This window comes from Manis javanica, chromosome 17 (assembly GCF_040802235.1).
Source record: "Manis javanica isolate MJ-LG chromosome 17, MJ_LKY, whole genome shotgun sequence".
Lineage (NCBI taxonomy): Eukaryota > Metazoa > Chordata > Mammalia > Pholidota > Manidae > Manis > Manis javanica.
This window is the reverse complement of record NC_133172.1, coordinates 11,442,956-11,455,536: the sequence shown is the minus strand read 5'-3', so window position 1 is coordinate 11,455,536 and position 12,581 is coordinate 11,442,956. Positions and strand designations below refer to the sequence as shown.

Sequence of the window (12,581 nt, the reverse complement as noted above, 5' to 3'; positions counted from 1 at the left end):
AGCCCCCTGCCTGGTCCTTTCTGGTCTTCGACAACTCATCGCGTCTCCTCCCTTGTCTGCGGCTTAGAGGCAGGGAGGGGACCAACATCCCCATTATCAAGTCCCCCCCACATACTCCCTTACAGTCACTGTCCATCAGTTTAGTAAGATGCTATAGAGTCATTACTTGTCTTCTCTGTGGTATACTGTCTGCCCCATGTCCCCCCTCCACTTTATGTGTGCTAATCGCAATGCCCCTTTATCCCCTTCTCCCTCCTTCCCCACCCAACCTTCCCAGTCCCTTTCCCTTTGGTAACTGTTAGTCCATTCTTGGGTTCTGTGAGTCTGCTGCTGTTTTGTTCCCTCAGTTTTTTTCTTTGTTCTTATACTCCACAGGTGAGTGAAATCATTTGGTACTTGTCTTTCTCCACCTGGCTTTTTTCACTGGGCATAATACCCTCTAGCTCCATCCATGTTGTTGCAAATGATAGGATTTGTTTTCTTCTTATGGCTGAATAATACTCCACTGTGTATATGTGCCACCTTTTCTTTATCCATTCAAGAGATGCTGTCTTTTTAAGACTATGATACATCTTTAACTTTGTGTTTATTGCTGTCCTAGTCTCAGCAAAGATACTCTTCTACTCAAATAACCAACATGCTGATCATTCTCAAATATACCCACTTATCCTGAGGGGAAAATGTTTTCTCAGAGTTTAACAAATGATGGCAAAAATGGGGACTCCCTGCATTCCAATTTATATTTGCCATGACAAAATCACTTCCAAGTCTGGTCACATACTATTTCTGTCACAGATTTAGGTGAATATACTATTAAGAAAAATATCACCTTTTCAACTTTAAATTTAATCTACTGGCCTCTGTATTACAAAAGTCACATGGAAATGAATATTATGATTGTATTTTATTAATCAACACACCCATATTTGATATATTTCATTTACTAGAAAAATTAATTCAACGGCAATTAGGTAACAAAATGTACTGGTTCTTTCTAAATATATCATAGGAGCTTGTCTAAATTTCAGCAAGATACCTGAAAATACTGTTAGATTATGAAAAAGAAGCAAGAAAGCTACTTAGAAAGATTTCTATAAGCCTCCTATTTTGCATTTAAATAAATCAGTTATTATGAACTTTTTTCCTGGATTGCCAATATTCTCAGAACTCTTATGAAAAATGGTATTGAAGGAAATGATTGGGGAGAGGAAGCTGGAATCAGTGGGCACAGTAATTCCCATCTGTTGAAGGTCTCCCTTCATTGCGCATAAAGTAACCAGCCTTGTAGGGATGTGGGTCCTATAAAACAAAACCTTACACTTTCACTCTTCAACACTGCACTTCAGTAAAGATATAATTAATACAAACTCCACCACCTGCAGAGAAGCGAGGGAGTTTGAGGACTCTGGGAGAGCAGTGTGGACGGCCTGGGCGGCAGGAGCTCCCGGGGCAAGGCGTCCACACAGCCGTGACGCCACAGCCTGAGAATAAAAACATACGACAGACGTTAAATATATGAATGTCATTGAAACATAAGAATGTCTCTTATTTTTGTACTAAAATTAAGAGAAAAAATAGATTTCAACCATGGTATAAATTTTTAATTTTCTTACACATTTATGAAGGTGACTAAAGGGTCACCTAAGAAGGCTGAGATTTCTTTAAGGTACTTTTACAAAAAATAAATTAGATCCTCACAATCTTGGTACGAGGATCTACTCCATAATGGAAGAGAGGAAGACTAGATTAGACTTTTAACATCTGGGTAGTGATTTTTACCATTTATACACCTATTTCCTGTAGGCCGTCTCATTTGCTTCTTATAACTCCCTTCGAGTGCCTACTCGAATACAAACAGGAATAAAATGTATTTCCTGCCCTCCTGGAACTTACAGTCATGGCTTTCCTTCATTACTCATTTTTAGTATTGTGACTTTTTAAATATAAGTAAGTGAACATCAAGTCTGACTGGAAATTGTAAGAAAAAGGTAAGTGGAGGTGGGAAGAAGAGGAGCAGAATTTGTGTTTATGTTAAGGCAGCCTTGAAAACATAAAGGAAGCCGAGGCAAAGAAAACTGGACTGTGGACCTTCAGGCAGAGGGCGAAGAGCTCCTGTGTGAAGGGGGGCGAGGGTGAGCGAGTGGGGGAGACGGCGCGCCTGGCGCAGGGGAGGCCGTGAAGCCGGCCAGGCTGTTCTGCTCTGGGAAGGGAGCTGAGGAATGGACGCTGGACCGCCCCGAGCTGAGCTTGCTTAGACACACATCACCCCAAAACTCTCCCCAAGTCAGAAAAAGGGTGCATCTGTGAGACAACATTGGAAACTAGGATGACTCAACAACTACAAGAAATAAATTAGACCCCAGTGAGCACTTGGATAGAGAACCAGTCAAAGAAAATGTGTCTGCATATTCATGCCTCAAAACAAGACAGATTCTAATCACTTCAGTAAAAACAATAAGCAGTGTGTAGCCATCATAACTAGTAAGTAAAATAACTATTAATAGCTAATACCTACTTAGTGCTTACTATGTCAGGCACTATTTAAAGCATTTTACATACTTTAACTTGCCATAAAAAAGTAAGACATAGGTATTACTATTCTTATCCTCATTTTACAGACAAGGAGACTAAGGCACAAAGAGGTTCCATGACTTGTCCAAAATATCCACTATTTATGAGGTGCAGCATCTTAACCACTACTTAAGTTGTATAAGATAGACAGCACTGGTGTGCATTTGCTTAATGGCACCTTATTATATTGCTTCCTTCTAGTAAACAAAAAATATTTCTCAAGGTTTTCAAGAATTCACTTGCATCCATAGTCTTTCTAGCACTAGTTTCTCTCTCAACATCTTGGGTTTTTAGCTGTGACTTCTCAAAAGGGAGTTTCCAGAAACTCTCAGCTGGAGAAACTGATATCATGATGGACAGATGCCCAAACATTACCCAGAATAGGTGCTGGAGTGGACAACTTGGACTGGGCTGGACGGGAATAGGAGCAAAGGTAAGACTTTGATTCAGTCATAATTGAACCGAGGGACCAGGTCAGGAAAAGAGAAGCGTGTCTACGGCACTGAGAATAAAGGTGCTGGATGACATACTAGGAAGGGCCAGAATCAGTGTATGGCTGTGGCATCACTAGTTATGGAAAATAGCAAGAAATGAGGCTGGAAAACAGACAGGATCCCAGCCAGGAAGAGCTCCCCATCGTACTAAGGAGTGTGACGCCGAAGGGTTTACGCCGGAGTCACAGGATCACACGGGATTCCAGAAAGGACACCCATGACCATCTTCCTCTCCCCTCCGCACCCCCCCCACTGCCCCCAGCCGTGGGGCTGCACTTCATCCATCTCCCCCAAGATTTGTAGTCTATTAAACTAGTCAAAATATGAAACAAAGTCTGTGCAGAGAGAAGAGAATGGATCCAAGGAATAAACAAACAAGCCTCAACCAGACTTTTTATGGGGCGTTGGAGACTGAGAGAGAAGGACTCCAGAAGAAGCTGACGTTTCTGGGGTGCATCTGGGTGGATAAGGGCACCTCCGCTGAGACACTCTACTCAGGGGGACACATGGAGGGGGAAGGACATGACTTCAGTTTGGGACGTCGAAGTTCTCAGGGCCCAGACAGACACCCAGACAGATGGAGCCGTCAGGCATCCCAGGTGAGGGGGCGGAGCTCCAGGGGGTCGGCGGGTCTCAGGAGCGAGGAGGACTCACAGAGGACACTAAGGAAAGGCAGCTAGACGGCGGCAAAGGGAGAGCCACAGTGTCACTGGGAGTCACGGAAGGAGGACGTTTCAGAGCAGAGGCTGTGGCGAGTTTCATGAAGTAGGTGGAGTCAGAACCGGATGCGTTGGGAGACCCGGGGGAACAAGGGCTGGAGAGGCCTGCTGGCTCTGGCGGTTCCGAGGCCCTGGAGAGCAAGAGGGATCACCAGGCAGGGACGGCGGCCAGACGGCACGGAGGGAAGCTAGCAACGGAAGGTGGCGAAGTGGAGACGAAGCAGGAAAAAGCTGGCTCTGTCTGGAAAGAGTTGGCAACTGATGCTAAGACCTCACTTGGAAATGTCTGTGTGCTGAGAAGAAAGAGGCAATCCTGAGAAAACGGCGGGGGACACCAGAAACAGCAGGGGGAGGGGCCCTCGCCCACGGAGGAGCATGAGCCTTGAACAGGAGAGGAAAGTCCCGCCCCGAGGCAGGGCGGGGACGAGAATGGGGGTGCGGGGTGTGGAGGGGGAGCGAGGCATTGCGGAGAGCTGTCCGAGGGCCCCTTTCTCTCAAAGGCAGGAGGAAAGGTCACCTGCAGAGCAGTGAGGGCAGGGGTAGGGGGACGGGAAGAAGGAAGGTTTGGAGGGACTCTCCCAGGGAGCAGGAGAAGAAACTGAGCCAGGACAGACAGCGTCGGCTGGGACGCAGCGCTGGGCCGCTCACTGGGTGAGGCGCTGCTCTCTTCCCTGGGCTGTGCTGTGCGGCCCAAATGCAGCAGAAGAAAGCCAACGGCTGGGCTGACTTTGGATAAGGGGTCTCCAAGGTGGATATTCTGGAAGAGCAAGGGGTGAAGGAGACGGCACAAGTTGGCTTCAAATCATTAAATCAAGGAATTGTGGAGCCCCCAGAGGGGTGGACAAGTTGTTAGAACTGCACGGGACGGACCGACAGAAGAGACGAGAGGTTTAGTCAACAACAAGGAGCAGGTGTGCAGGACAGGAGAGAGTATCAGTGCCAAGGGCCAAAGGCTGTGTTCTGAGATTGAGATGCTGTAGAGTTAAGATTTTTAAAGCAGAACACACGTGTGTCAAGATAAGTCCAGGGTGTGAATCACAAGGGTGAGATGTCGTTACAGCTCTAGCATCAATATGATCCCGTTTTACTACCGAGCCAAAGATTCGGCGGCATCCCAAGTCACAGCCGGTGAACGGCAGGCCGAGGCTTTAATCCAGACCTTTGCTGCCAGAACCTGCAATCTTTTTATACAAAATCATTTTGTTTGGTACCTTTTCTTCCAACCTTTGAATAAGAAATAAATGGATAGTGATTTTGCTTTCAGTCTAGGACCAAGTTATAAATGAAAGGAAGCTATTAATCTGACTTAAAATGCAAGTGGAAGTGTTTATTTCCAGGATGCTGGTTATTACCTCTAGCATAGAGGGCTTACAAAATTCTGCTAAAGTACATCTTTGCATAGTGTTTTCTTATTAGAAATGCATTAAAAGTGAATGGCTATCTAATGTGGCAACAAAAAGAGTTAAGAACCATTTTAGCTCATGGAGCATAAATCCAGCCTGAAGCGCGGTGGCCATTATTTCACTACACTCTGAACCCACAACCTGTACATGCCCAGATGCGTTAGGGTGATTTAGAGAATAGAGATGGCACATCACGTATTCTCCGACCAGGTGGACAGAGGCATATACCCAAATGTGAAGCTCATATTTGTTCAAATGGTAACGTCAGTTTTCTTTGAGGGAGAATCACGCAGGAACTCGTGACCACTGCCAGGCAATCTAAGGAGGGTGAGGACGCGAGACTGGGGTAGAAATGCCATGTTCGTGGCCCAGGGCAGATAGATAGTGCTAAACCCCATTCTGGGCAGCCCTAGGACTTTTCACATTTACAGGCATATTCAAATAGAGTTATAGCAGTAAACGTTAGCATATTTCAATCTTGAATAATTCATTACAAAAGATAAAGGAAAGGTCAAATTTGCTGACTATGACATTAGCTATTACTGCCCTTTACTATATATTAAAGTGAGGAGCCTGCAGGATAGCCTGCTATTCACACATTCTCACACACCATACAATCACCAAGACGTGGAAACAACCCAAATGCCCATCAATAGATGAATGGATAAAAAAGACACAGTATATATGTACAATGGAATATTATTCAGCCATAAAAAAATGAACTCTAGCAATTTATGATAATATGGATGGACCTAGAGGGTATTATGCTAAGTGAAATGAGTCAGAAAAGACAAATAACATATGATTTCACTTACATGTGGACTCTAAAAAGCAAAGAAACAAAACAGAAACAGACACACAGACACAGAGAACAGACTGGTGGTTGCCACAGGGAAAGGTGGTAGGGAATGGGTGAAATAGGTGAAAGGGAAAAAGTTAGTGAGATGCTTGATATCTCGATCTGGGTCATGGTCACATGAGTGCACACATGTCAGAAAATATTTAAACACTAAGATTCATGCATGCTATTGTATGTATCTCATTTTTTAAAATTTGAAAACATGTAAGCTATATTTGCTAGAGTCCTTAACTTAACAAATTGTAATGCATATTTAATAATTTATCATTTTGAAAGATTGCTTTGTTCCCATCTATGTTTATATTATACTTATAACTATGTACTATGCATGTATATTGAGAAATTGTTAAAGTTTCTCTCTAGCATGTATATTTTTCAATATTATTAAATAAAGTAATTCATGCTAACTGAAGACCAGAAAATACTACTTCCCATAAAATAGTACCTTTCATCTAGTTTCTCCTGTACTACACAAATCAGTAAATATCTTGGCAGGCAGCATTCTAGGATGACCTTCAGTGTTTCTCACCTCCTGTGTAGTCCTTTTCCTTGAGTTGGCTAGATCGAGTGACTTGCGTGCAGTGAGCAGGATATGGCAAAAATGATGGTATATAACGTCCACGACTGTGCTACAAAAGCCTGAGAATTCCATCTTGCTAATGCTTGCTTTCTGTCTCTCTGTCTTGTTGATTCTCACTCACTCTTTCTCGCTCTCTCTGCCCTAAGACAAGGAACTGAGGGTGACCTTCTGCCAACAGCCCTCAAAGAACTGAATCCTGCCAAAAACCACACAAGTGAGCTTGGAAGCAGATCCTTCCCCAGTTGGGCCTTCACAGGAAACCACAGTGTTAGATAACACCTTGATTTCAGCCTGTGAGAGGCCCTGAAGCAGAGAACCCAGCTAAACTAAGCCTCGCCTAGACTGATTACCAGCCGACATAATAGAGATAATAGATGGGCACTTATTTCAAATCACTCACAAAGCTTTGGGAGTTATTTGTAATGCAGCAATAGAAAACTAACACAATCATTTAGCACTTTTTCTTTCTAAATCCAGAGTACAGTAGAACAGCATTCAGAACTATAAAGAGAGTGCTTCATCTTTGACAACCACCTTAGTACTCAGCACTTAAGTTGATATTCCAGGAGCAGAGGATCATTGTTCCCTTGCTTCTCAAGCCAAATAAACACAGGAATTGTCCTTCAGCCAAAAAGTAAATTTTGTGTCTGAATTTTTCTATCATACCTGTGCGTAAAATAAGTGAATTCCTCTGCCTCACCAAAGCACCATATATTCCCATATTTAAAAAATTGAGATATTAATATATAATGCAATATTCAGTTATAAATTTATATGTATATATATACATAATCACTAATCACCACCCAAAACAAGCTATACAATGTTCCATCACCCCAGGAAGTTTCTTCTTACCTTCCTCCTATCATTATTCCTCCTCCCTGACTGCAACCCCCTACCAACAAGTATCTATTTCTGTCAATATGAATTTTATATTTGTCTCAAGCTATATTTTATAAGAATGGACTTAAACATTGTGCATTCTATTGTGTCTATATTATTTTGCATAACATTATCATATTTATATTCATCCATATTGGTGCATGTATCAGTAGTTTATTCTTTGTATTGCTATTTCATTTATGTGGATTTGTTTATCCATTATTTGTTTATTCATTTACCTGCTGATGGGTATTTAGAGTATTTGAAGTTTTGCATATTCCTAATAAATCTATGAACATTTGAGTACAAGTTTTGTGTGTGCATATGTTTTTATTTGGGTAAATACCTGGAAGTAGGATTTTTGGACAAGCACATAGGTAACTTTCAAAAAATTGCCGAAGGTTTCTTCAAATAAGTTATACCATTAGCAATATAGAAGAGGTCCACTTGTTCGATATCCTTGGTAACATTTTATCCTGTAATTGAAAAAGAAAACTAGCCATTGTAGTAGGTAAAAGTGGTATCTCCCTGTGGTATTAATTTGAACTTCTCTGATAACTAATGAGGTTGTGGGTTTTTTCATTGTTTATAAACCATTCATGTATCTTGACCATTTTTATATTGAGTTCCTTGAATTTTTGTCATTTGTGCATATATACATATATATTTAATATGTATATTATATATGTATATGTGTGTGTGTGTGTGTGTGTGTGTGTATGTTCTGGATACAAGCCCCTTGTTAGATAAATGCACTATGAATATTTTTTCCCAGTAGCTTGCCCATTCATATTTTTAATGGAGTCTTTTGATGACCCAAAAGGCTGAATTTTAAAATACGTATTTTTTAAGTGTTATGGTTTGTGCTATGGTATTGTGGCCTGTTGAAGACATTTTTGCCTACTTTGAAGTTAAAAAGATAGTCTTCGATTGTTTTCTTTGAGAAGCATTATGACTGAGTTTTAAATTTAGGTCTACATTGTTCTCAAATTGTATTCCTTGTGTATGAAGTGAGAGAGGGGTCTTGATTCAAAATTTTTCATTTTCATATATAACACAGTTTGTTGAAAAGACTTTTCTTTCCACATTCAATACGTTTTTCAGTTTTGTTGAAAATCAAATGACCATAAACATGTAGGTGTATTTCTGGACATTCTATGCTATTCCATCAATCGGTTTTGCTCACATTATCAATACCTGTAGCTATAGTTTATCACAGTTCTAGAAATCATAAGGTACAAGTCTTCCAACAGTGTTCTTCTTGGAAACTGGTGTGACTTTTAAGTCAACTGAATTTCCACATAAATTTATGAATATTGTCTATCTCTTCAAAATATCCTGCTAGAATTTTGAAAAGGATTGCACTGAATCTATAATATTAATACAGGAAGAACGGATAACATAACAATAGTGAATCTCTCAACCAATAATAATGTATCTCTCCATTTAGTTGTCTTTTTTAATACCAGTGATTTCTGTAATTTGAATGTAAAGGTATTGCACATTTTGTTAGCTTTATCCCCAAGTATTTTTCTCATGAATTATGAGTTTCTGAAATTTTACTCTATTTGCAAGCTAACAATTTAGCTTACCACAGTTAGGTGCATGCTGGCAGATGACAGGAGACTCCTGGATCACAAACTAAAGATAGTTTATAGCTCACAGCAACAGCACCTGCCAGAGTATCAGAATTTGTACAGCTTCTCCAAATGCAGTTCCCGTAGGATGATGCAAAAAAGGTCATGTGATAACTACACAAACTTAGAGGCCTGAAAATTTTATAATAAGCAGTAAGTAAGCCTGCCCTTTGCTCTGTAGCAAGAGACACTATCTGTCTTCTGGTGTTTTTTCCAACACAAGCACCCTTGAAAAGATATTTCAGAACAAAGGCAGTGCCTATGCTGCTAAGATATGCAGAAATGAGAGAGAGGAATAGAAAATTGTCTACCAACAATGTTATGTTTTTTTGATGCTATTTTCACATGGGATTTAAAATTTCCAATTTCCTCCTGTTGATTACTAGTACATAGACATGTAATTAATTTATGTACATTTAAGAAGTCATCAATGATCAAAAATATCCAAACTACCTTAAAATTAAGAAACATACTCTTAGAAAATCATTAGATAAAAGAAAAATCAAAAGTGAGATACAAATTCACTGGAGTACAAAGAAATGGAGAATAATTTGAATCTAAACTTAGAAAAGACAGGAAAAGCTGTCCTCTGAGGGAAAGGTGTAAGCTTAAATGCCTTTATTCAAATTAAAAAAGATGAAAAATATGAAAATAATATTCATATAAAGAAACTTTAAAGAATACAAATATTTTAAACTATCAGATAGTCTATTAATTCCAGATTTGTTTAAGTCTAATAACTTTTTAAAAGATAGAAATGATAAACAATCCAATGATGAATCTTTGAAAAAAATCTATCAAACCCAATGTGGTCTTGATTAAGAATAAATTAGAAACACACACACACACACACACACACACACACACACACACACACACAGAAGATTAAGAATTAGAAAAGAGTAAGAAAGACCATTTAGAGGAGACACTACAAGAATCATGAGTAGAACTACCATGTGATTCAGCAATCCCGCTTCTGAGCACAGATCCAAAGGAAATGATACTAGGCTGTCAAAGAGATTCTGCACTCCCAGACTCGCTGCAGCATTCTTCACGAGAGCCAGGACATAGAAACAACCTAAATGTTCATGAACAGATAATGGGTAAGGATGTGATTTTACATATATACACAGAAGGAAATCCTGCCATTTGTGACAACACAGATGGATCTTAAGGTCACTACGCTAAGTGCAATATGCCAGAGAAAAACAAACACTACATGTTGTCACTTATATATGAAATCTTAAACAAAATAAAAAGTTGAACTCAGAGAAAGAGTAGAAAAGTGGTGGCCAAAAGCTGGGGAATGGGAGAAATAGGGAGAGGCTGGTAAAAGGGTACAGACTTTCAGCTCTAAGATGAATAAGGTCTGAGGACCTAATGTAAAACATGGCGACTATAGTTGATAACACTATTGAAATTTGCTGAGAGTAAAACTTAAATGTTCCCCACACCCAAAAAAAAGGTAAATATTTGAGGTGACGGATGTTAATTAACTAGATGGGGGGGATCCTTTCACAGTGTGCACATACACTAAATCACAGAGTGTACACTGCAAATATCTTATAATTTTATGTCAATACAGCTCAATACAGCTGAGATAAAACAAAATACAACCTGTGGTGGAACCACTCCCCCCAAAAAAGAATTATAAGAGGCTAGAACATACAATTCCAGGCATTTTAATTCCTCTAGGTTTGTAAAATATTTGAGAAAAAATATGAACTACCAAAATGATCACATGTGGACAAACCAATCATACCAGTTACCACTGAAGAAACTTGAAAAATGATTTAAGATCTACCATTGAAAAAGGCACTGGGATTACACTGGTTTATCACTGACTCCCATCTACCTTTCAAAGAGTAGACAAATTAAATGTCAAATACACTGTTATAGACTAAAGGAAAACTTGTTAAAGTCCACCATTCATTGTGCAAAAGCTGAAGTAACAATAACTCCAAACTAGATAAACAACATAAATAGTACAGATAAACCTTATAACACATTCAAATTTGAAATAAAACAGTACCAAATAGAATCTAGCACGTAGCAAATGAATAAGGCATGATAAACATTTGGAATATGGGCTATGGAAGAAATATTTATTCCTGTAATGCAAGGATGATTCCACATTGAGAAATGTCAACTTAATAAAATACGTCAAATAATTTAAAGAGAATAATGCCAAGAAAAGCATTTGATAAAACTCATCATCACCAATAAAAGCACTAAGTAAAAGGAATTGAGGAAACTGCTTAAATGCAATAGTCTCTTTAAAAAAATCAAGAACAAATATTACTCTGGCTAACACTAAAGCCAATTTAATAAAATATATTAAATAATGTTATTATCTATTATTTAATATTGTCTGGAATCTAGCAAATATAGTACAAATGAAACATGATCAGTGTAACCATGGTGAGGTCGTCAGTGGGGGTGGTGAGGCTCTTTTTGTGGCAGTTACGTTGTACACCTGGAATTACGGCTGTAGTAAAAACAGTCACTACCATTATAGGAATGCAGAGGGATATAAAATAAGTATGTTTTTAAAATTCAGTACTATTCTCTAAATAGACAATAAGAAACTGGAAATGGAAATGAAATCATTATGCTTTGCCCAATATTGACAAAGATTATGAAGTCTCCAGAAATAAATTTAACAAGAAGAACACATGCCCTATATAAAGAAAAGTATAAAATCCCGTAAAAGATAGAAGATCTGAATGGGAAGACAGCCTACATTCCGAAATGAGACGTTTTAATATAAAACGTTATTTCTCTCAAATGTAATTTTACATTTACTGTTATTCCAATTCGAATTCTGGTTGCAATTTTTGGTTTCCTCTTTATTTTTGGGTAAAATATGTCAAAATTAATATGGAAGAGTAAATCCCTGAGACTAACTGCATGCCCCTCCTCAAACAGCTGATCTAAAAGAACGCTGAGGAAGGCTTGCCTTAGCAGTCATCACAGATCTCCACACAGTCACAGTAATCAGGTCAATATGGTACTGAGACAGGAATAAAGCAAGAGACTGGTGAAACAGGTCCAGAAATAATATATATGACAAAAGGATTTAAGTGTAAAAAACAAAAATCTAAATCCTAGAGGGAAACTAGGCAATTACATATATAATCTACAGGTGAAACTGTATCTACCAGGGAAACTTCTTACCAAGACAGAAAATCTAGAATACCTATATGTAAGTAAAACATATTTTATGTATATACATACCATATACATGTTTTATATATACACCCATGCATATAATATATACACACACATACACATATATATGTATATATATTTGACAGTAGATGAGGAACAATATACATTGTTGCAGGGGGCACTGCAATGACAATGCTGGTGGTAAAAGGAGAAAAGATTTCTTTTTAAAAAGTAACCTGGCAACTTTAATTAAAATAAAAATTAC

The 12,581-nt window shown here is 39.0% G+C and overlaps 1 protein-coding gene across 1 annotated transcript in view; it reads right to left on the bottom strand.

Annotated features, from left to right (window-relative positions):
- The window catches only part of LOC140847148 (uncharacterized), a 37,536-nt gene that overhangs the window by 7,611 nt on the left and 17,344 nt on the right, over positions 1 to 12,581 (bottom strand). Inside the window, exon 3 of the mRNA XM_073226398.1 lies at positions 1,377 to 1,481. Within this exon, the coding sequence (XP_073082499.1) occupies positions 1,377 to 1,481 (105 nt within the window). The remainder of the gene's footprint in view (positions 1 to 1,376; positions 1,482 to 12,581) is intronic.